At 45.4% G+C, this 24,555-nt stretch overlaps 2 protein-coding genes and 1 pseudogene across 3 annotated transcripts; 1 reads left to right on the top strand and 2 right to left on the bottom strand.

The window, feature by feature from the left end:
- Window positions 1–10,143: 10,143 nt before the first annotated feature.
- On the top strand, window positions 10,144–10,921 carry LOC308317042 (nicotinamide/nicotinic acid mononucleotide adenylyltransferase 1-like; annotated as a pseudogene). Its single transcript has one exon. The product of its transcript is annotated as a nicotinamide/nicotinic acid mononucleotide adenylyltransferase 1-like (transcript).
- A 6,821-nt stretch (window positions 10,922–17,742) lies between these two features.
- On the bottom strand, window positions 17,743–18,273 carry LOC308317041 (COP9 signalosome complex subunit 8-like; the record flags this gene model as incomplete). Its single annotated transcript, XM_080765832.1, has 1 exon — window positions 17,743–18,273. The coding sequence occupies one exon, from the start codon at window positions 18,271–18,273 to the stop codon at window positions 17,743–17,745; it is 531 nt and encodes a 176-aa protein (XP_080621958.1).
- A 1,162-nt stretch (window positions 18,274–19,435) lies between these two features.
- On the bottom strand, window positions 19,436–23,548 carry LOC308317040 (DNA excision repair protein ERCC-6-like; the record flags this gene model as incomplete). The annotated part of the gene is made up of 1 exon (XM_080765831.1): window positions 19,436–23,548. The coding sequence occupies one exon, from the start codon at window positions 23,546–23,548 to the stop codon at window positions 19,436–19,438; it is 4,113 nt and encodes a 1,370-aa protein (XP_080621957.1).
- Window positions 23,549–24,555: the final 1,007 nt, after the last annotated feature.

Here is a 24,555-nt window from a genome sequence, read left to right as displayed (position 1 = left end):
TCAGACTTTGAAGATATGGGGGTGCCATTTACCCTTGGTTGCTTTGAAGGTCAGCATCGGAGTTTTGTACTCTGTGTGGGAAGCTATACCGGGTGCCAATTTTGTCTGTTTGAAGAAGACCAATGTGAATGCAAATGAAATCACAGCAGCTAGATGGGTCAATGACGATGCTGTTAAGGCATCTATAGCGACAATTCTACAGATATATGATTTTCCACTTACTTGGCTTTATATCGCCGATTATTGTTGCACATGTAAACAACACATGTAAACAGCACCTCTTGTTAAAAAATACTTTTCTATTTGGAAAAGTTTTCTACTCAGAAACACCATAGGGCTACATGTGCTGTATTGTACACAATGGGCTAGACACTTCCTGGTCCCCCCCCAGACTGCTTTGCACCTACCCACAATGCACCGTGTTATATTCAAGATGGCGGTATCCGCGAAACGGGCTATGGGGGGCAGTACCAATAATGAATAATACATAGGCTAATATAATGCATCATGTCTGTCTGACCTGGAGAAAGTCTCTCGCCTCATGCAGCTATACTTTCGACAAAATGTCAGTGGCTCAGCTGCCACCATGCTAAATTCTGTACCTTGTTTTCCTTGGCTTCCCTTGTGTGTTATATCTTTGGCCCAAAGTTTATTAAATGAGCCTGCGCTGTGCTCCAGGACTCAAGAGCCAGTGCAACCACAACAACAGGTTTGTGGATATATATATACAAAAATCACACCCATAAAATGAGGGGCGCTCTTATCATCATACAACATCATGCATCATCTCATTCTGGCCAATCACAATTTGCGTCCTCGCCTTTTCTGTCTTCACTTTTATCTTCAATGTTTGTTTACACAAACCCGGAGAGCTCAAAAAGACCCCCTGCAGACCTATACAGCCCCATAGTTCTAGCACGAAACTTTTGCCAATTGAACAAAAACAAAGCCATGCATGCTTCTTGGTAAAATATTGTGATTCAGGGTGTTTTATAACTGACTGACACCCAATTGTATCATGCTCAACAAAGTAGAATAATGTCTTAATTACTTAACATCTTTTTAATGACCAATTTAATCACGGTCTCAGACTTTGCTCATCTAGATGTTGTTTTTATAGGTGATGTTCTACTTGTTTTGATTCTATGTTATGCTTATCTAGATGTAGCATTTCAATGTTCTTGTTGTTATGCTTCTATGTTCATTTCTTTCCCAGGTGTTTCTCATGTGTAATCAGCCCTCCTGTGTATATTAGTCTTGTTCCCCAGTCGGACCTTGTCGGTTCATTGTTTGGTGTCAACTCTGCTTTAGTTAGTCTGTATTTGTGATTTCTGTTCAGTTCACCTCCTGTCTATTAAAATACCCAGCCGTGGGTTTTGAATGATCCCTAAACCTGCCTGGCTGTCCTGCGTTTGGGTCCTCACACCACCACCAGATCACTATACCTGCCTGGCTGTCCTGCGTTTGGGTCCTCACCACCACCACCAGATCGTGACAGATTATGATCACCACTAACAGAAACGGTTCAGTGCTTTTGCTCCAGCCAATGTTGCTGTTCACGTGTCCTCGAGCAAGACAATGAACAGCAGCTACACCGATCATGGTCAGTCACTATTGGCATCAGTGTACATTTTGTCTGATATATGCCTGATGTGAAAATACATTCTCTTCTTAAAGAACACTATAGACCTGTGCTGCCCATCGGCCACCGGCCTACTTGGGAACGATCAGTGGCGTGCACAGACATTTAGAGGGGCAGGTGCTCAAGTGAAAAAAGGGCACCTTGTGCAGCGCATTTTGGGGCGGGAACCCATTTTGGTGCTTTAGCTATTGAAAAATAGCACATCTACGAGCTTGTAGGTCTGCTATTTTTTTAAATCTAAGAACCACTAGAAACATAGCTTTAGATTGTGGGGGCCTAAATAATATAGAAGCGTTTTTTATCAAGATTTGATCAATGTCACCATGGTCCACACACTACAAATTAAGAAAGAAAATGTTTTTTTTCTTTTCTTTTTTTTTTAAGAGCAAAATTGCCAAAAGGGTCTATTTGTGCACGCCACTGGGAACGATGCAAGTTGGGAACCTAGTATGCAATACCCGTTTAAACCGTCTGTCTGTGTCTCATCTGTCTGTCCGTCTGTCTGTCAGGGAAATGAGTAGACGTGTCAAATCTAAACACAAAACCTATTGTCAGCTGAACCCTATCAGTCCTAGCCTTTATATAGCGAGAAGGACGACTGCAATCCTGGGAAGTTACTGGTTTGAAGCCAGCATCATCGGAGACATTAAATGCACAAGTTAGATGTGCCAAGGATCTGAGAAACACATTCAGCTCTGTATTTAGGCTACTTGTATGGAATGACAATAATCTCCCTGAACGTGGAACCACAGCTCACCCCCTTCCCTTCCCCGTCGTGAGGACTGTCAAGATGCCGATATTAACCAATTAAAACAGTGCTTTTCAACCCTTATCATATCAAGGCCGAAATAAAGTGAGAAATAATAATTGTTGTAAACTCTAATTGGACCCTCGTCTTGGTTCTGGCAGACGGGTAGTGTGTGTGCAGGCTGGGTGGTGGTGTGTGACAATCCAGTTGACTTATTCCTTTGGTACGGCGACTGCGGCGGCGGGCCCGGGAGAACAAATACCGGGACACGAGACAGTATCACGCTAAATGTTCACAAAGTTTACTACACACACAGGAACATATATATAGTGCTGCCTGGATCATAATGACGTGACCACAAGATATGATAACGTGCCTAGGCTGACCTTGCTGTCGCTGAGATGTCTCTCGTAGCCTATATAAAGTATATGCTACAGATCAGGCAGTACACAATACATATATCAAGTACACTGTGTCTCACGTTCAAGTACACAGCCATGGGCAACTCATGATAAATAACATAACAATAATAATAATAATAAATAATAATAAGCAGAAATACAGTGAGAAAGAAGAAGAGAGGATCCAGAGTCTGGAGTCTGGATTCCAGACTCTCAGGTTAAATGTCTCTTGTTGTGGAAATCCCATTGACGGCTTGTTCAGATCAATGTTTTTTATTTCTCCTATGTTTTTTATTTCTTATTTTATATTTTATTTGACTATGTTTTATTTTGAGTTAGTGTTTGTAAACAATTGTTAAATGTTTGTCTGTGTCGGACCCCAGGAAGACTAGCTTTTGTCAAGGCAAAAGCTAATGGGGATCCTTATAAACAATAAACAATAAACAAGTACTTGACAAGCCAAGTAACTGACAAACCTCCAACTCACCCCCTCGCTCTCCCTTTATGCCCTCTCTCTCTCTCTCTCTCTCTCTCCCCCCCCCCCCCCCTGTTTTGGCACAAACAAGGGACTAAATTAATTTCGCTCCTATGCCACCAAAATGTGGAACGCCCTACCAACGGTCATTGAGACATGCGGACGCCTGCAATTCGAAACTGGTCCCCGTAAAATCTGAATCCCGTTTTCCCCTGACTGTTTTCTTTTCCGTTTTTACCTCCTTTATGATGATGATTTCCTGTTTTTTCGCTATATAGAAGTGTATATTTGTACGTCTCTAAATGTTATGATGAATTGAACAAGGTGGACCCTCTTGTAAACAAGTCAGTGCTTTATTGGTCGTCCACTCACAGTTAACAGTTTTTTGTATCGAGTTGTGCTTGAAATGTACTGTAATTCTGCAAACTGATAATAAATACTTCAATCAATCAATCAAATATCTCGCTCCCCACACCTAAAATGATATGTAATTGGTCGCCGACCCCTATCTGAAAATATGTTGTTCCAGGGACCTCCCAGATGCAAATATATGAGTTAAAAATGTTCACTGCATGTGCAAAGAATATACATTCAAAGATTTGTAACACATTTTCCAGATAAAAAAAAGGAGAGCATGCAGCGTGGCAATAGATCTGCTATATTTCAACAGCTAAACGTTTGTCAAAGTGGTTGAAAGCTAAGGCGACACAGATGCGTCCTCAGGTCTAAATGGGTCAATTAGTTTCCACTAAAATGTGACCCCCAATTTGTCTTCCGTCAAAACGTGCTGGGGCTGAATTCACAGCAGCGGTGCTATATTTCAGAAAGCGGTCAGCTTCAATGCATTGTCTACGGAGAGGACCTTAACCCATTCTGACCTGAGATCAGATTCGTACGAGGTTTCCACTGGACACACGCTGGTCTGATTAACCCATTCCGACCTGAGATCAGATTCTAAAAATGTCAGTCGCTCTTCGATTTTTCAAAAATAGCAGACCTACAAGCTCGTAGCGCGCCACTCGGTGGCGCGCTATGAGCTTGTAGATCTGCTATTTTTCAATAGCTAAAGCATAACATGATGCTGACAACCAAAATGGGTTCCCGTTCAGAATGGGTTAATGTACTCTCACTCTAACCAGTATAGGAAATTGATTGATTGATTATGAGCCGTGAAACATGAAGAGCGTCCGTCCTCACACCTCATACCGCGTCAGCGTCTTTTTACCCATGCATGCAGGCATGAAGTTATATCATTCACGAGCAGCAGAAGCGTGGGATTTCTGAGTCCAATGATTTTAAGTAATTATGGTTCTTCCACTAATTCTCCGTCTCTCTCCTCCCATGTCTTTTCATCGATCTCTCCCTCCCTTCATCGCCCTCTCCCTCTGCCCCCGTCAAGCTCTCTCTCCCATCACTTATGCTCTCTCTCTCGCTCTCTCTCTCTCTCTCTCTCTCTCTCTCTCTCTCTAAGCTGTAACCATCTATTTGCCCACTGGAGCAAGCTGGATACATTAGAATCCAATTAAGGCCAGTGCATGCGGGAAGAGTTGCTCAGCCTTAGACTAGACTACACTGTGTGTGTGTGTGTGTGTGTGTGCGTGTGTGTGTGTGTGTGCGTGTGTGTGTGTGTGTGTGTCTGTGTGCGTGTGTGTGTGTGTGTGTGTGTGCGTGTGCGCCTGAGAGAATGTGCCGCCCCTCGCGAGACAACAGCGTGCCACGTTGGTAAGTCTCTCATCTCGCGCATCCATCGTAAAAGTGAATTCAGCCACAGTATTGTATTAAGTCCTATACTTGCTACACACCAGAGTGCCTGTGTGCATGTATGAGTCATACATGCACACAGATAGCGACATTAGGAAAGAACTTACGTTGTCATACAATATGACAACGTAAGTTCTTTCCTAATGTCGCTACGCTATTGTTGTAAAACAGTACTGGACCCTCGTCTGGTTTGACAGACAGGTAGTGTGTGCCGGCAGGGTGGTGTGTGGTTCTGACAGACAGGTAGTGTGTGCCGGCAGGGTGGTGTGTGGTTCTGACAGACAGGTAGTGTGTGCCGGCAGGGTGGTGTGTGGTTCTGACAGACAGGTAGTGTGTGCCGGCAGGGTGGTGTGTGGTTCTGACAGACGGGTAGTGTGTGCCGGCAGGGTGGTGTGTGGTTCTGACAGACAGGTAGTGTGTGCCGGCAGGGTGGTGTGTGGTTCTGACAGACAGGTAGTGTGTGGTTCTGACAGACAGGTAGTGTGTGCCGGCAGGGTGGTGTGTGGTTCTGACAGACAGGTAGTGTGTGCCGGCAGGGTGGTGTGTGGTTCTGACAGACAGGTAGTGTGTGCCGGCAGGGTGGTGTGTGGTTCTGACAGACAGGTAGTGTGTGCCGGCAGGGTGGTGTGTGACAATCCAGTTGAAGTATACCTCGGTACGGCGGCGGCGGTCGACCGGCCCGGGAGAACAATAACGCGACAGTATCACGCTAAAGGTTCACAAAGTTTATTACACACATACTGGAAATATATAGCTGGATCCTAATGATGTGACACAACACTTGAGACATAACAACCGCTAACTGCAGCAAGCTGACCTTGCTGTCTGAGATGTCTCTAGTATGCTACAGTACACAATGCATTATCAAGTACACTGTGCTCTCACGTATAAAGTACACAGCCATGGGCGATCAGATTATAACAGCTATGATAACCTGTTGTCATATAGCGTGTCATGTCATGGGGTTTCTGTGTTCAATCTAAAATAGGCTACCTGTTGCTAATGCTAACTATAGCTACATGCTTGTCGGTCGCTATAGTGGCTGACCGTCATGAGAATGCTATTATATTATATCGTTGGTTAGTTCCTATACTGTGTATACACTTTCACATCTCTTATATGTTGACAATGAAGTGTAATGTCACTGCACTTATTTCCTTAGAATGTGACCAGATAAGTTTGGTTAACTATACTATACTTCTGATCTTATCTAAGCTGCATTACTGTTTCTAACCACAGTTGGGCAGAGACAGGTTCCACGTTACACCGTGTGCACTATGCATGCAAGTTGAGCGGCTAAACCAAACAGAGCATCTCTTAAGAAAAGTTGGTTTGGTGTCTGTCTAATTAGACCAGTCATATATAGTACACTGTGAACGTTTATGATGTATACAATTACAAGGTTGTCCCTGTCATATTCAGCTTATTACAGAAACCACACACAGCCCAGATGTTTAGCGCTGTTCATTAAGGAGAATGAATGGTCCTCGCTCGCCACCATTGTCGTCTGCGTCCTAATCAATGCCCAAGGGCACACACAGCCTATACAACCAGCAGTCATACACTGGTTCGCTTGGTCCTTCTCATGAGAGAGTGTGCGTGTGTGTGTGTGTGTGTGTGTGTGTGTGTGTGTGTGTGTGTGTGTGTGTGTGCGTGCGTGCGCTCGTGCACTGATGGTAATGTATTGCAGTATGGTGATATATGTCAGCTTCACTGAGTGTGTGTGTGTGTGTGTGTGTGTGTGTGTGTGTGTGTGTGTGTGTGTGTGTGTGTGTGTGTGTGAGAGAGAGAGAGAGAGAGAGTCCTTCAGAGCTGGTTACTGTTGTCATATTAATGCACCGCTAGAACACGATATGGCAGACACCTTAAATCAGACAGGAAAATAAACTGTGTGTGTGTGTGTGTGTGTGTGTGTGTGTGTGTGTGTGTGTAAGAGAGAGACAATCGATAATTCCCTCTTGCGTTGCACACCGCCTGTGTTCAATTTGGAGGTGGATTCTCACACACACACCCACACACACACACACACACACACACACACACACACACACACACACACACACTTGACTAAACAAACACACACTTGTCCTCAAACACTGCCCACGGCCCACACCTTATTCTTCCTAATTATTCGTTCTTGTGTTCCTTTATTTCCTCTCCTCTCCTCTCCTCTCCTCTCCTCTCCTCTCCTCTCCTCTCAGGACTTAAAGGTATATTCAGTGATTTCACTTAATTCAAATATCCCTTTCCTCCCAGTCCCCGGATAATCCTCCCTATACTATATAGAGTGCGCTGATAAGGAGTTCCCAGTTGACCCCTGCGGTCAACTGGTAGTGGTCCTACCCCCCCCCATGAGACTTACTACAGGTCAACTGGTAGTGGTCCTACCCCCCCCCCATGAGACTTACTACAGGTCAACTGGTAGTGGTCCTACCCCCCCCCCCCATGAGACTTACTACAGGTAAACTGGTAGTGGTCCTACCCCCCCCATGAGACTTACAAATCCAAAATGTTTATAAACAAATCCCAAATGTTTGTAAACAAATCCCAAATGTTTATAAACAAATCCCAAAATGTTTATAAACAAATCACAAATGTTTATAAACAAATCACAAATGTTTATAAACAAATCCCAAATGTTTATAAACAAATACCAAAATGTTTATAAACCAATCCCAAATCCCATGACACTTGGTCCTACCCCCCCGACCATGAGACTTACTACAGGTCAACTGGTAGTGGTCCTACCCCCCCCATGAGACTTACAAATCCCAAATGTTTATAAACAAATCCCAAATGTTTGTAAACAAATCCCAAATGTTTATAAACAAATCCCAAAATGTTTATAAACAAATCACAAATGTTTATAAACAAATCACAAATGTTTATAAACAAATACCAAAATGTTTATAAACAAATCCCAAATCCCATGAGACTTGGTCCTACCCCCCCGACCATGAGACTTACTACAGGTCAACTGGTAGTGGTCCAGTGGCTAAAAGGTTACGGCGATTCCATTATTATTTACTGTAGCCTGTAGTCTGGTGTCACTGTACAGTGTACTGTAAACCATGGTTGTGACAGTCAGTCTGGTGTCACTGTATACAGTGTACAGTAAACCATGGCTGTGACAGTCAGTCTGGTGTCACTGTATACAGTGTACTGTAAACCATGGCTGTGACAGTCAGTCTGGTGTCACTGTATACAGTGTACTGTAAACCATGGCTGTGACAGTCAGTCTGGTGTCACTGTATACAGTGTACAGTAAACCATGGCTGTGACAGTCAGTCTGGTGTCACTGTATACAGTGTACTGTAAACCATGGCTGTGACAGTCAGTCTGGTGTCACTGTATACAGTGTACTGTAAACCATGGCTGTGACAGTCAGTCTGGTGTCACTGTACAGTGTACTGTAAACCATGGCTGTGACGCAGCAGTCGCCAAGAGGTCGGTCAGAGCCACAACCCCCACCACCGCATCTCCTCCCTCCCAATCCCGCAACTGATGCAATTTAAAGGCCCATTGTGAATCAATGGAGACAAGTGAGACTAATTTAGACCATTTGATGTCAATTTGGCCTTGATATCACCCCCCCCCCCCCATCCTCCCTGCAGTTAATGGCTGGCCCTGTTTAAAGTTTATTACGCGGAACGGCTATAGGATCACCCAGAGGTGCGCACACACGTGTGTCACACACACAGACACACACACACACACACACACACACACACGCACGCACGCCCTGACACAGACCATAACTCGCTGCCCGGTTCCCTGAGATTTCCATATTGCTTCTGTCAGAGACAGTTTTGTTTACTGGGCCCTTTGGATGAAATAACAGCACCTCTCGCTATCAATTACCACAGGGTGGAGGGGGTGGGGGGTGTGTGTTGTGTGTGTGTGTGTGTGTGTGTGTGTGTGTGTGTGTGTGTGTGTGTGTGTGTGTGGGGATGGGGGGGGTCTTGGAGGCAGAGCGTGAGAGAGTAGGAATGAGAGAGAGAGAGAGAGAGAGAGAGAGGGAGAGAGGAGTAAAGAAGGACTGAGGTATGATAAGGGAAGCAAGGCAGAAGGGAGGAGGGTTGGACCAGGAGAGAGGAGAGAGATGGGGAGGAAATTAAATCAGGGGAAGGGTGAAGAGGGACGAATGACCTGGCAGTGGAAAGAAAGAAAGAAGGAAAGGAAAGAAAGGAAAGAAAAGAAAGGAAAGAAAGGAAGAAAGAAAGAAAACTGGACACACTGCAACACAATAACCCAATGATGCTCACAATGCCTTGCCGTGCTTGAAGAGCTGCTATGTTTGGTAAATGGCACAATTATAAATCAGGCTGGAGAAAGCCCCAATATGGCCTTCTACTGGTTAGAGAAGAAGGCAGAGATGAAAGTGACTAAATTCTACAATTATTTTCTTTTTACTCTCTAGACCTTTTTACTTGAATACATACAGTCCTTTTAGCAGCTTTAGTAGTTCATCTTTAGATTATTGATGCAAAACATCCATTCACTGATGAATGGTTTCATGGTGTTTCTGGTGAAAATGTTACTATTTAAGAGGCAGTAACATCATCGTTTTGATTCTTGATATCCATTCAGTGCATTAGTTAAATTATGGTAACAATGTCAGCAAACCAGGTATAGGTAAGGGTAAAACAGGTCATTGGTAAAACATACGTTCTAGGGTAAATCAGTGAGTATTTGAAGGCCAAATGTGGAGCATTGTGGAATATTTGGGCAAATGATATATTGATGATGTCAGTGAGGAACTCCATATACAGTAGGCATGAGTGAAAGGACACAGAGACACACATCTGTACTCTGTACTTGACTCTTAAATGTTTGTTGACATTAGGTTGTCATGGTTACCCCATATTCTGATCAGAGTGCTTGATTGCCAGTATCATGTCATGTAAGTCCATATTGGACAACTCCTTGAACGAGACCGGTGTCAGAGTGATGACATGAGTGTCGAGGGAGATCAAAGGTAAAAGCGTAGCATGCTTTAAAGTTACTCTGCCTTCCACACCGTTTAGGGACTTTCCTCCAGGGGCATACACCTAATACGTACGTATAAGTCACACAAGAAGAGGTGCCATTAGAGCAGAGAATCAGTCCAAAGACAATGGAGTCCCAGCATCCAACCAAAGTAGTGCTGCTGTCCTGTGGCTCTTTCAACCCCGTAACCAACATGCACCTGAGGATGTTCGAGCTTGCCAGAGACTATCTGGAAGACATGGGCCCATACAAGGTGGTGAAAGGCATCATCTCTCCAGTGGTTGACGGCTATAAGAAGAAGGGCCTGATAGAAGCCCGCCACCGTGTGCAGATGGCCCAACTGGCCATAGAAGACTCTGACTGGATCGCAGTAGGACCCTGGGAGAGCGAACAGCCTAAGTGGACGGAGACGGTTAAAGTAGCGCGGCATCACTTCGGGGAACAGGTAGCGGCAGGGCAGAATAAAAGAGCTTCAAAGAAGGAGAAAGAGTGCAAAGGAGGAGCAAAGCCCACGGCTGATGCTGCTGTGCGGGGCCGACGTCCTGGACTCCTTCCAGACTCCAAATCTCTGGAAGGAGGAGGACGTGGCTGAGATCCTAGGTCTCTATGGCATGGTCTGCATCAGCCGCCACGAGACAGATGCTGAGGAGGTCATCCACAAATCTGACGCTCTATGGAGGCATCGTAAGAACATCCACGTGGTCCGCCAATGGGCGCCAAACGAGATCTCGGCCACTGGTTTGCGGCGAGCGTTGCGGCGGGGACAGAGTGTCAGGTACCCGACGCCAGACCCCGTGGTTCGCTACATCCAGGAGAACAACCTGTACTCCGCCGAGAGCGAGCAGAAAAACGCTGATGTTGACCTGGAACCTCTGCAGAGAAACATGGACGTCTCCTCAAGCTGAAAAGGCGCAAGTCTCCGCATAAAGATGGATGTAGCAGAGAGTGACTCGCATCTGCCTGAAAGACCAAAGAAAAAGCCTAATATCTCCCCTGGCCAAGCCATGTGTCGGATGCACTGTGATGGATTCAAACCCCGGTACAGTGTTGGACGGACACTTTACACGTGGGCTACCTGACCACAGGGTAATCGTTATATAATTGCCATGCCTGATACCCTTTTTTGAGGGGTGCTAACGCTTCCTATGTCCAGCTTTGAGGGTTTGTGTAAACACAAGCATTGTCCTAATACAAACATTGAACGCCATTGATAATGAATGGCCAGTTTTGATTGTTTGTGTAAACACAAACATTGCAGACAAAAGTGAGGTCGCAAATTGGGATTTGCCGGAATGAGATGACGTATGATGATGTATTATGATAAGCGCACCCCTCACTTCACACAGGTGCAATTTTGTAATCACTGCCGCCTTTTGTCATTAATGATTACTTTTCAGGTAACTGTGCACGGACATGACAGTGAGTGGAGAGAAAGAAACTGTATATATGAGAGACGGGACAATACATTACTCTTTCCTTTCTTTTGTCTCGAGTTCAATTTCATACTCAAGGTAAGGACATAGTTATATCAAATGCAGAGAGACAGTGCATAGTGCCTCAGTAAATTAGGATTCAGGTAATCCATGCAGAAACCTAGCATCAGACTAAACAATTTACTAAATAATAATATGCACATTGAAACTATATACCAGGTAAACAATGAACCTATAGTGTCTGTCTAATGAGAACATGAGATCTAAATGTTGTTGTATCCTTGTGGTTAGAAAAAGAACAATCCTACACAGAAGAACAAAATGACCAGGGTATAAACAGTCTGCATGGTCGTCATAACTAGGTCAAGTGTGTTTGCTGTTTTCAGTGTGCCAGGGTGACAGCTAAGGGCTTTTAGTTGGAGATCACATTTAGCTGTTTTCAGTGTGCCAGGGTGACAGTTAAGGGCTTTCAGTTGGAGATCACCTTTTGTCTGCATGCGACACCGCCGTGCGATGAGAGTATGAACTCACCAAACACTGTCCTCGGAGTCCCTGGGCCGAAGAACTCCGTAGCCTGCGTGGAACACGTCAATGGTCAGGCTGCCTGCCGTCTGTGTCGTGAGCCGACTGGAAGTTGGTCACCACACGACACGGGATTCCCAAGCACCTCATCACTGCGGAAAAACAAAAACGCAGACTTATATAAGTAGAACAAGCACTGAGCCCTGTTGTCATGTCATTATGTCATATTACTGTCACGAAAACAGCCTGGTCACATGGTTCATGTACTCGCGTGAGCCCCATAGACTCCAATGCATTCCACAAACTTCCGGTTGTCCCATATATATGTGGAGCCTTCAATTAGGGACAAACCAATAGAAGTCTATGTAGAAGAGCCGCCATTGGACTGACTGGCCCCATGAAGTGAATGGAGTTTGCGTAACTCGGCTCTGATTACTGTATGGATATGTATAACACTAATGTTGCTCTGGAGAGGGAAGTCTGGAGCACTCTGGTGGAGCTGTTGCCCCCGCGACCCGACTACGGATAAGCGGTTGAAGTTGGATGGATGGATGGATGGACTTCCACTTCTACTTGTAAGTTTTTCTACATTGCAGTATTGATATTTTTACCTAAAGCAGCTATAAGTAATAATATATCAAAATTGTAACGACATCATTATTTATTTATTTTTCAGACAGCCATGCAAGCCAGCAATGGGTCTCTGCGGCACCTCTGGGGGCCGCAGTCTGCCTTCAAAGATGACTTTGACTGTCCACTTCCTGATTGGTTATTGGTCATTCGCCGGCAGCAAATGAGTCAGACCAATGACAACGCTTCTTGTAAACTCGTTGAATGCAGACTGCAGCCGAGTAGAGGTGTCACAGAGACTCATTTTTTTGCGGGAGCATTTAATATATCCCCATTGCTGGCTGACTGAATAACAAAAAAACGTCAAAGCAAATTTACTTTATTACTTATAGTAAAGAATGTGAGTACTGCAAGGATCTTGCGGTCTGAAGCAAACCGTTGTTCATGCATGGGCATGCCCCACGAAGGAGCCATTTGAGGGATGAACTGACAGCATTTAGCACAGTTTACTGGGTGCAACTCTTACTCTTACTTATGATGCAACAGACTGTCAGGAACCTGCTGATGCCGCACACACACACACACACACACACACACACACACACACACACACACACACACACACACACACACACACACACACACACACACACACACACACACACACACACACACACACACACACACACACACACACACACACACACACACACACACACACACACACACACACACACACACACACGTACGTGAACCAAGTGACAGAGTCTTAAGTCGAGAGCAGGGGAAAAGTTTGGGTGTGTATAGAAGGTCACTATATGCAAAAATAACAGAGTATTTAAGCAGGATGCCTGTCAAAGTTGCAATAACAAAATACACCCACCTGAATTTAACTGCAGGGGTACTGTACTGCATGCTACACAGCCTGGGAGTTCATAGTGTTAGGAGTCTTACATAAAGCACTATATAGACCTTTGTGTAGCTCCATGCGTGTGTTTTGGAAAGAGATCGATTCAAAATGGTCGATTAGGGGTGCAACGGTTGATTGAACGAATTGATTTGAGCCATTATATTTAAAAAAAAAACACCATTTTAATCAAATGAAATGGTTAAAAAAAAAAAGCTGATCTACAAGTCCACAATGCATTGTGTTGCGATATGAGCTTGTAGATCATATATTTGTGTGTGACACCGTTCTATAGAGGGTATGTGCATGCTTAAAGTGAATGGCACATCGAGTGGCAAAGCAACAGGCAAAGTGAGTTTAACATTGTTTAACGTTGTTTAATGCAATCAGACAGGACTTTATGTTTGGATGTCTGGGCTGTCGAGGCCAGGAAGTAGAGTTTTGCCACTCAGTAGGCGTTCCTGCATAACTTCCTCGTTTGATGATGATGTCACGAGCATATCCTCTATTTCATACAGGCCTATACATATATATTTTATATTATAAAACAGCAACAGGCTGAAGTGGTTCATCAAACGAATAAATGCAGGTAGGCCTACTGTAGAAAAGGCGGTGATACGAGCACGCAAAAATGTTTAAAAATGAGGAGGGTGGGCAAAAATCACGGTAGTTTATTTAGAAATGTTTGAAAAAGCCAACATGTTTCGACTATTTGTTTAGAGCTTTAGAGCTATTGAAAAATAGCAGATCTACAAGCTCATAGCGCGCCGCCGAGTGACGCGCTACGATCTTGTATAGGTCTGCTATTTTTGAAAAATCGAAGAACGACTGACATAGAAACATATAGCTTTTTCAGAAAACTGTCAGGATGTAGAAGACATTTTTAGAATCTGATCTCAGGTCAAATTTTTCAGTGAGCATCTCCCAGCTCTCTGTCTCAGTTTATTTGCCAGGCACCTTCTGACTCTTTCACACTAGAAAGTGTTTGTTTTCAGCACAAAACAAAAAAGATAAAAGAAGCCATAATAACTATTGTCTTTGCAATGTGTTTACTCTACCTTGAAACGGTTGCCGGCTCACCGGGGTTGCACTTTGTGAGACAGTGATTCTCAACCTTTTAAAATAATTGGGTGCAGCAACAGGGTCCAGCACGTCCAATTGACTTCCGACGTCTTTGTGGTAACGATCACAGAGCGACAGCGAGTTGAACTCGGTAAACAAAGCGGTCTTTTACCCTCGCCGCCTGCCTGGAGGAGATAAAGGCCGTGGATGAGACGCGTAAAAAATCAACACTGATGCAGAGTGACACGTAATGCAAAATCACTAGATGGTAAATGTGAATTCTTAACAGAAGCACGCCATGCCTGATGACTTAAATACACACATGTATTTCTCTGTTTAACTTTTCTTTTCTTCTCTTACCACAGTGTGCTTCGTGATTCTGGCCATTGGGAAAGGACTAGAATGTAGACTGTACGTATATTTTAGTAAATAAAGTAGTGAATTATTATGTGGGTACACTTTTGAGTAATACAGGATAACTCGTTAAAATGTGTATGACACTGTACGCTATTTTGTTTTATATATATATAGGGGGTTAACTGGTTTATTAAATGTACAATCAGGGTTGGTACGGCTCAGTGGGAGGGACCTAGCCTTGATTTATTTGATTTAATTAATTTATTTTTGCACAAACAATACAAAAAGGAAATACGTATACAAAAAAAGAAAGTGCAAGGTGGAGGCCAAAGGGCTTAGGCGAGGCCTCAACCTGAGTACATCAGAACATTTAAAGACATGATTTGAAAAACAATATAGCCTAATATGCATAGCCTTGTTACAGTACTCCCACAGTCACAAAGATGCAAGATGCAGCTTAGCGCAGGCGTCTCTTCCAGGGTTATTACAAAGCTGGTGGATGGAAATGACGCTCACGCGGCTGCCACCGTGCAGCGTGGGCGAAAAAACGGAAACTCTTTGCCGACGATGCAAGTTGCGAGCGCCATTTCCACCCACCAGCTGTTTTAAAACCCCGGAAGATGTTTTTGCTCCAAGCTGCATCTTGTATCTTCACGACGCTATAGGCTATACTGTCTGGGAGTACTTTCAAGGGGACCTGCCACATGTGGCCAGTGTGTTGTATTTTGATGAGTATTTCTTTTCCTATTTGAGTATTTCTGAGTATTGTGAGTATACTGATTCAAGTGCCTTTTTGCACAGACTCGTCTGCATCTTGATTTCCTACTGATTCGAATACTTCATATACGCGTGCGCAAAGGAGGAGGAAAGAAACTAATTACAAGTACTTGCTGTAATCGAGTAGCATTTAGGGCGGCGCTAAACAAACATTGACGACAAAAGTGACAAATTGTGATTGGCCGGCGTGATTGGGTGGGAGATGTGCCATTGGTTGAGAATGAGATGAAGTATGATGATAGGAGCGCCCCTCACTTCACACAGGTGTGATTTTTGAGGTGCGCTAGCCCCTCCTATGCAGCTTTAATGTTTGTCTATCAACGATGCTTGTTTAAGAAAACGCCATAGACAATGAAGAGAAATGTAGTTTGTTTTGAGGACTAAAACAAACATTAGCACCCGTTGCTTAAACAAACATTATGTTGCAATTGATGTTGTAAGATGAAAAAGAACAAAATTAAATGAAATTAAACAAAAGTAAAATGATTCACACAGGTGTGATTTTTATGTATACTTTTGCTTTTCCTACTATTTATACTAAATAAAGACATGGATGGACATCATTCACATGATTTGTTTCTCTCGGTTTGACAGAGCTTTCTCATAAAGGAGCATCACTGGCTGCTTGGTGATGGTCACCTGCTGGTGTGGCTGACTGTCTGCTTGGTGATGGTCACCTGCTGGTGTGGCTGACTGGCTGTCAGAGGCAGATCTCACAAACCACAGGGACGATCCATCAGATATTATTGTGTGCATGCTACCAGTTTGCCAAAGACATAATTATACTCATATCTGAACGCGTGCCAACGGCTCCAACACTTGACTATGTGTGTGTTTGGACTTTGGGTGTCTATTTCAGCACGGTCACTATGGGTCTATTTCAGTGACGTAATGATTCTAAGGGCTAACTTCACAATGGGTGTGATTTTTTGGAGATGTGCAACCACTCCAAGGAACAGCAATGTCCGTGTTAACCTATGTGACTATGAGTAGCAGTAGGGGCAAAAGTGGCACTGTTGTGCCAGAAACAGAGAGAGAGAGATAGTGCTGCACTGTTGCCTGGCGCCTGCTAGTGAGAGAGAGAGAGAGAGGGGGGGGGGGTCGTAGAGGGGGAGTTGCACGACTCAGTTCACACGGGTGTGATTTTTTTTTATATATCTTACGTTTTATAACTGAAGTGAAGGGCAGTCGAGCCATGCCAATATGAAGCAATATGTCATATTATGACAAACGTCATATAGACTGGACATCCGGTCTGATGAAGATACAGATCAGACTGTACATCCGGTCTGATGAAGATACAGATCAGACTGGACATCCGGTCTGATGAAGATACAGAATGAGTGCATGAGAAAAAAAATCTGGAAGTGTCTTCTTGGCCCTCGGCTTCATCCTCATACTTTATCCAGATGTGCTGCATCATGGGGAAGGAATTCACACAGGTGCTGGACTGATGGCTCCTGAATGGAGGGTGAAATGGCCTCTTAATTGTCATCAGCAGGGACTTAGCAGCACTTAATGGATGCATGGAGGATAGCTTTGGGGCGCTTTTTCTTGGATAAAGATGGGAAAGTATTTATTTTACGGTAAGACGGTAAGTAAGCCTTGTAGGTGCTTTGAACTCTCCACCATGGCATTTTTAAGTCCCGAGCTATGAAAGGATATTCTAATGGTTTTGCAGAACTGGGATGTCGAGTGTTGAGGGCTTTGGTATAGATTTAATATCAAACAGTGGAACAATATGCTGTCTGACCCTAAGCAGGATAAGAGCTCAACATCAGCTAGCTAGCAAAAACATTACTTGAAGTTGGTTCACCTCCTGCCTCCCTCTCTCTCTCTCTCTCTTCCCAGTTCCTTTTCTCTATTGTTCTCACATAAATACATCAAATGCTAAGATCTAAAGATGAACTGCAAGGGCCAAGTATTGCATTCAGCAATGCAGGTATATATATATCATGCATGTGCACTGTTTGTTGTGTGTATAGCATGCAAAATCCAGGAGGGAGATTCTCACGACAGTAAGTAGAGTTTGAACTTCTCAACGAATCCATCCAGCAGATGGACAAGGCGGTGTTTAGCGGAGGTGGGGGGTTGGTTCTCAGTTCTCCAGGAAAGCCACATAATCAGTGAGTCTGGTCAACTGCTCCTCGTTTAGAACCAGGGAGACCGGAGGGGGGGTTGGTTTCTCGGGGATGACCATCCTGGTGTTGGGGTCTTCCTTCCAGTCCCGACTCAACGCACCTTTGACAGCCTCCTCCACAGAGTAGCCGACCAGTGCCGCGAGGTCTTGCGGTGCGATGGAGCTGTACGCCTGGGCCACCAGGGCGTAGGCGCGCCTCCGCGTCTTCTCTCGCAGGGCCTCCATCACCGGCTTGATGCTTTCGGACCACTGGAAAGCCGCGATGGACGTGTAGACCGCCGGAAAGTCCCGTTCTTCCATGTGCTGGCCGACAGCCCAGAGCGCCTTCTGCTCGGCTAATTTCATGGCATGAGGAATCCGCTCCCAGAGGAAGCCGGCGTTCGTCACGTCATTGTCCATTAAATACAAAGACAGCAAGTGAGTGTAGACTTGGGATGTTGCGACGCCTGCTGGAGCTTCCAGCTCTTGTGTTTCACGCTGTCCTAGCATTTGACGGTAATTCTCCATAATCACAGGTAAGGTTTTATAGTAATACTTTCCTGCTGTTGAACACCAGAGTTGCTACAAAGGAAACACATGTATACATCTTATTATATACTGAGCAGATTCCTGGTCTGATGTCACACTCCACACGAAGCGTTGCAATGCATGCCTGGCTATGCAGATTTGTGCAGTTATACATTTATAGGTAGATTTCCAGCATCTAGATAAGAGTTCTATTGGTAATTATGAAACAGTTGCTGATGCAACTGTGAAGTGACAGAGACAGAATTTCTACTTGCTATTATCTTTTCCATCTATTATTGTCGTACTGCTTAATACTTAACGAAGGTGTCTCAAAACTGGCACATCTAAAAGTAGAACATATAATTTTGTGTTAAGTCTTTTTCACCGAATCATTCTGATCTAAAACAGCATTGACTAGATATTCTACTGGAAGTCAATGCAGGTTAGATACGACAGGTATGACACAGCAACGTGGGAGAGTTCAGGGATGGATCTCCATACATGGGCATATAAGGTTGTCACTACTGTACTATGAGTCACGGTCACTGACGTCATAGTCTATGACGTCACTATACCTGTAGTAACTATTTGGTCAATACCTAATTCTATAGCTCTGATGTTCTATCATGGTCTGGAAAGCAATGACAATACCTTTGTTATGCTACAATGATACTAGAGATGGGGAAAAATAAACACAAATATATTTCAATATATTATCAATATCAACTAATGGCTTAGTACAATTTTGAGGTATATTTGTACTTTACTCTCCACTACATTACAGAGGCAAACATTGTACTTTTACTCCACTACAATTAATTGAAAACTTAGTTACTATAGTTACTATAGTTAGATTTTTATTATTATTACAAAACATACATTAACCACTTCAGCCCATTTGAAAATAGCCAATCTAATAGATCTGCTATTTTCAAAAGATATAGATTTGAAACGGTATTCTGCATCTGCGTTTGGTACTTTAACTACATTTCGAAGCCAATACTTTTGTGCTTTTACTCAAGTACAGATTGAATTTGGGAGTATTAATATAATAAATACTCAAGTAAAAAAAAAAAAGGTATCTCAGACAGAATGTCAGTCCATTCTTGAAGTGGACTGACACTTCAAGACAGTTTATATGCACTTAGCGGTAATTCTCTTTCAGCCTCCAGATGCCCTGCTGTCCGGCAGTTCTGTGGAAGTCACAGATACTCCTGAGCAGTTCCCTGAACACCGGCGTCTGCTCCCTGTTCAGCCTGGGCGTGAAGTACGCCAGCACCTCCTGGGTACTGGCTTTTCCATCCACGCAGGCCCGGAAGGACACAAAGTCACGCAGTTCCATGAGCAGCTCCACGTGCTCTGAGGAGGTTGTGGGTGGGCCTCGGGCTGGGCCCCCAAACGCCTCCTCCTCCACTGCCTCTTCCTCTCGGCTCAAGGCAGGTGTGACCAGGTGACTACGGGCTCTCATCGTAGCCAGCAGGGAGGAGGAGGATAGCGGGGCTCCGTTGGTTGTCTCTTCCCCGCTAAAATAAGACCCCACGCCGGGTGTCCTCGTGACAGACTTCTTTATACTAGTGGTATGCTTGCAGTTGTTTGGAGCAGGGGCAGCTGTGGTGTACGGTGCAGACAACTGGGACAAGGGAGTCATTTCTGGGCCAAACCGTTTCCTAGCAGGAGGTAGAGGAGACCTGTTGTAGGGAAGGCGGCACTTTTGCTGCGACCCCTTGAGTGCTCTCAGGGCCTCTTTAGCAACTCTATTAGCCTCTGCCTCTACCAGAACATGGTCCGGGTTGGAGGCCTCCATGATGGTATCGTGCTGCATCACGCTGTGAATATTGGATTTCTCAAAGAGCTTCGCTAAGACATAGTCATCACTCCTCTTCTGGTCCCGGCTGTTGTCTTCTTTCTTAAACGTCCTCCTCTTCACCAAGTGGGAGATAGGTTGACCCTCCAAGAGGGCATCACAGGATTGCTCTTTCTTTCTCTTCTTACGTCCGCTTGTGTCAGTTTGGTCACAGTGCCTCCTTTTCCCCCTGTGATTATGAGGGCTGCTTGGATTAGTCTCTCTGCCTCTGCACCGGTCAGGTGAAACCAAGAGCCTGCTTGTCTGTGTGCAGTCTCTATGTTTCTCTCCCATGTGCTGTGAAATGTGTGATGGAATATCTGCACTGATCTGACTGGCACACAAGTCAGTGTTTCCACCTCTCGGTGTGGTCATGTGATGGGGTAAGGTGTGCCTGTCCTTCTGGTTGGCTGAGGAGTGCTTCCGTGCATAGTCGCAGGCCCCGTCCGATGACCTTAGCCTCTCTGGTTTCTTTGGCGCCGTGACCTCTGATCCCGTCCCGGTGAATATGACACTTGTCTCCGTTTCCCGAGTTACGTCTGGGCTGTCCAGAGTGAAGAGCTCATAGAAGTCGTTGGACTTGAAGAAACGTCTTTGCTTGGGATCCTTCAGCACCCGATTGGTCAGGAACTGTTTGAAGATTTGCCTGTGGTATATCTTCTCCTCGATTGTTCCTGCGGTCAAGAGTCTGTATATGGTCACTTGTTGCTTCTGACCAATCCTCCACGCGCGCTCTTGTGCCTGAGCGTCGGTGCTCGGGTTCCAGTCTGGGTCGTATATAATGACTCGGTTGGCTCCGGTGAGGTTAATACCCAGACCTCCAACTCTTGTCGTCAAGAGGAAGATGAAAATGGAGTTGTCCTCATTGTAGCGAGTGACAAGGGGCTGCCGGGACCCTATGCCAGTGGTTCCATCCATTTTCAGGTAGGAGTAGTTATTGTATCTCACAAAACCCTCAAAGATATCCAACATCTTTCTGGACTGAGTGAAGAGCAGCACTCTCTGTCCTTGTTTGAACCAGAGGCGCAGCAGTGACTCCACCACCATCAGTTTTCCAGAGCGTTTCCAATACCCAAAGTGTTCCTCTTTAGTCAGCTGGTCCTCAGGTATACCCCTCATGTGCTGCGGGCCCCCAGTAAAGATGTCTGGATGGTTGCAGATCTTGCGCATCGCTATCAAACCTTTTAACAACTGCATGTTCCCGTCCAGTATTTGGTAGACTTCTTTGGACTCTAAGAATCTCTGATACACCCGCCGCTGTTCTTCTGTCAATCTGCAAAACAGAACTTGTTCATTTTTGTCCGGCAAGGAGATGTTGGCCTTGACGTCTGCTTTCACCCGTCTGAGCAGGTACGGATGTATGGCGTCCCTCAGCACGCAGGCACATTTGTACGCCGTCTGAACCTCCACGTCCGAAGCGTTGCTGTAGCCTCCCATGGTGATGGGCACAGAGAACTGCTCCATGAAGACAGGTAGAGTGCCCAGCTTGCCTGGGAAGATAAAGTCAAACAGAGACCACAGCTCTGTCAAGTTGTTCTGCATCGGAGAGCCTGACAGAATTAACCGGTGGGGGGTACGGAACTGTTTGCAAGCGATGGTGACCGCAGCATGCGGGTTCTTAATCATGTGGCCCTCGTCCAATATAACATAGTGCCAGTCGTAACGCTTCAAGGAATCCTCCATGAGCCTCACTGCCGAGTATGAGGTGATGAGAATACCATGACACGCTGCTACCTCGGTTATCAGGTTCTCCATTTTGCCAGTGTAGGAGCCGGTTTTGTGCAAGACGCACACTCTGAACTGCGGCCACCAGGTGTGGAACTCCTTCACCCACTGGTGCATGACTGTAGCTGGGCACACAATGACTGTAGGACCCAGACCTTCATACCTGTAGTTGGATCTTTTCGATCTCACTTTGCTGTAGCTTAGACCAGCCAGGAAACTGATGACCTGAATGGTTTTACCCAATCCCATCTCGTCTCCCACAATGCCACCCGCCTGCTGACAGTGGAGTTCCCATAACCACCGTACACCAGTCTGCTGGTACTTGAAAAGCTTCTTCCAGATGAGGCCAGGCACTTTGAATCCCTTGTCAAACTCTGCGTCACTCTCTTCCGTCTCTTCTTCACCTCTTTCCCTCTTGTCTTCTTGCTCTTGAAGACATTGTCTCCTCCATGTCCATATTCTTTGTTTGTATGAATTCAAATGTCCGTCATCTGTGAATTCTTCTCCCTTTACCTTCCCAGGATCCTTACTTTCCTTTCTCTTCTGCTTCCTCTGCCCGTTCCCTTGACTTGTCCTCTCATTTAGCCCATACTCGTCACTCCCCCAAAATACATCGTCCACACTTTCTCCTACCTCACTGTCGGGATCTACGCTCTCATCACTGTATAGCTGCTCAGGCCCCTCGCTGTCCGTATCCTCTGTGACGCAGTGCTTACTCCAGGGTTTAGGCAGCAGTGGCTCGACCTTGGGTCGAGACTTAGGGTGGGCCTTCAGGGCATTCATCTGAAGCTTCTCTCCCTCTGGGCTGGACCCAGTGTGTTTCCTGTTCTTCAGAGACGCCAGCCTCTTCCTGTCTTTAGCCAACTTGGCCTGGTTTGCCAGGTACTGGTCAAAGGCAGATTTATCCACTGCCACCATTGCTTTTTTGTGCTCATTCTTGTCCAGCTTTTGAGGGATTTGCGTTCCAAACGGTGTCATGTGGCCTGTCCGGATAAGCTCTTCCCACTTGCTTTCCTGAGCTGGCACAAGCATGCTACGCAGTGCGGACGGCGCCTCTTCTTCCTCAGCTATGAGCTCAGCCTCGGCCCTCATGGCATCGTTGCCTCCCAGTAGAGACTGTAGCCTCCGCTGTTTAGCCCAGATCTTCTCCAGCTGTTTTTCCTTATTCTCTCTCTCCCGCTGGACAGACTCAATCTTCCTGCTGATGTCCATGCTGGAGGCAGCGTAGGGAGTCAGTTGCTCTATGACCTTGTTGATTTGTTTTAGAGCTGTGGTGACGGATTGAACATCATTCAGTACAGACCGGTACTCTTTCTCAGCCTTGGCTTTACTTGCCTCCTGAATGGCTTGGTCCACTTGCTGCAGCACACCCCGCTCCAGAACATCCTGGTCGTACACGGCCACGCCCAGGCCCTGTAGTTCTGCCTCACCGGAGTTGGCAGATGCCGCCTGGATATGTTGCCGGTTGATCTGCAACAGTGGCCTCTTGGCACCTTCCTTACGTACCGTGTTAACAGGATAAGCCGCGTCAGTCACGGAGTTGGTCTCAGACTCCTGGCTGGTTCCAGCGATGGAAGACATTGCAGAGTGTCTCTTAGCCCCGTCCTTGTCCATGCCTCCATGTGTGAGGGGAACGGCCGGGCTGGAGAACGGAGTGGGAACTTGGTGCCTACCACCATCTTCCGGCATGGTGATGTACTTTAGCGTTCCCTGTGTAAAAGCATCCCTGCATCTTATATATAGGTTTACCACATTCCTGACGTCACACAACATGAACCCATGTCAGCGTTGTGCAAGGTCACACTACAAAAGCTGGCTCAAAGTTAAGTTCACACAATGAAAGAGGTGCAGTAGTTCACTAGAATTGGAACCAAGTTCACATTTCCAGAAAATGAACCGCTTTCATGTTTTTGAAATTGCTGTACGCTGTGGGTCTGCAAGAGGCTATGACAGGGTCTGTGTTGAAATACAGTACTTAACTAAAAGCTTTCATACGTTGGCGATCTATCACAAACCACTGAAGAGACCATTGGACATCTATAGACGTCTTTGGCAGTCAAAACAATGTGATGTTTTTAACATGAAAAAAGCAGCACGATAACATTGTCTTTGTATTCTACTTGTTTTTGAGGGGCGCTATCCCCTCCTATGCCCAGCTTTCCGGGTTTGTGTAAACACAAACATTGGCTTGTGATTGGCTCCCCATAGCGCTGATATGATTGGCTGAGAAAAGTACATGTACCATGCAACTTCCTTTTCCCTCAAACCGACTTTTCTCAATAAAAGCTACAGGCTACGAGAGCTTTTATTGAGAGGGAAAAGGAAGTTGCCGCCGCCTGTTGTTCCTGCCTGTCGACTACAAAACAATACTACAACATGACGTAACGATATCATCCGCTCCCGACAGGATCATAATATGGACTTTTGAAACAGAGACCATGCAGGCTTTCATCCGAGGTGGTGGAAAGCCTGGTGAGGCGAGGTTAGTGTACAGGTCAGTCACCAACACAGGGGAATTGGAGCATCTGATGACAGACACACGTACAGACATCTCAGTGTGTGAGCATGGAAAGCATCACCACTTGATTGTCATTTATTCTTGTTTATATCTACCACTGCCAGAAATTACACAGTATAAGGCCACATGGTCACGCGTGAACAACATCTCCCCAAAACACAGGCAGGCAGACCACAGA

Source organism: Protomyctophum bolini (assembly GCF_963924005.1).
Source record: "Protomyctophum bolini genome assembly, chromosome: 6".
Classification (NCBI taxonomy): domain Eukaryota; kingdom Metazoa; phylum Chordata; class Actinopteri; order Myctophiformes; family Myctophidae; genus Protomyctophum; species Protomyctophum bolini.
The sequence above is the reverse complement of the archived record's forward strand: the minus strand, read 5'-3'. Positions and strand labels throughout refer to the sequence as shown.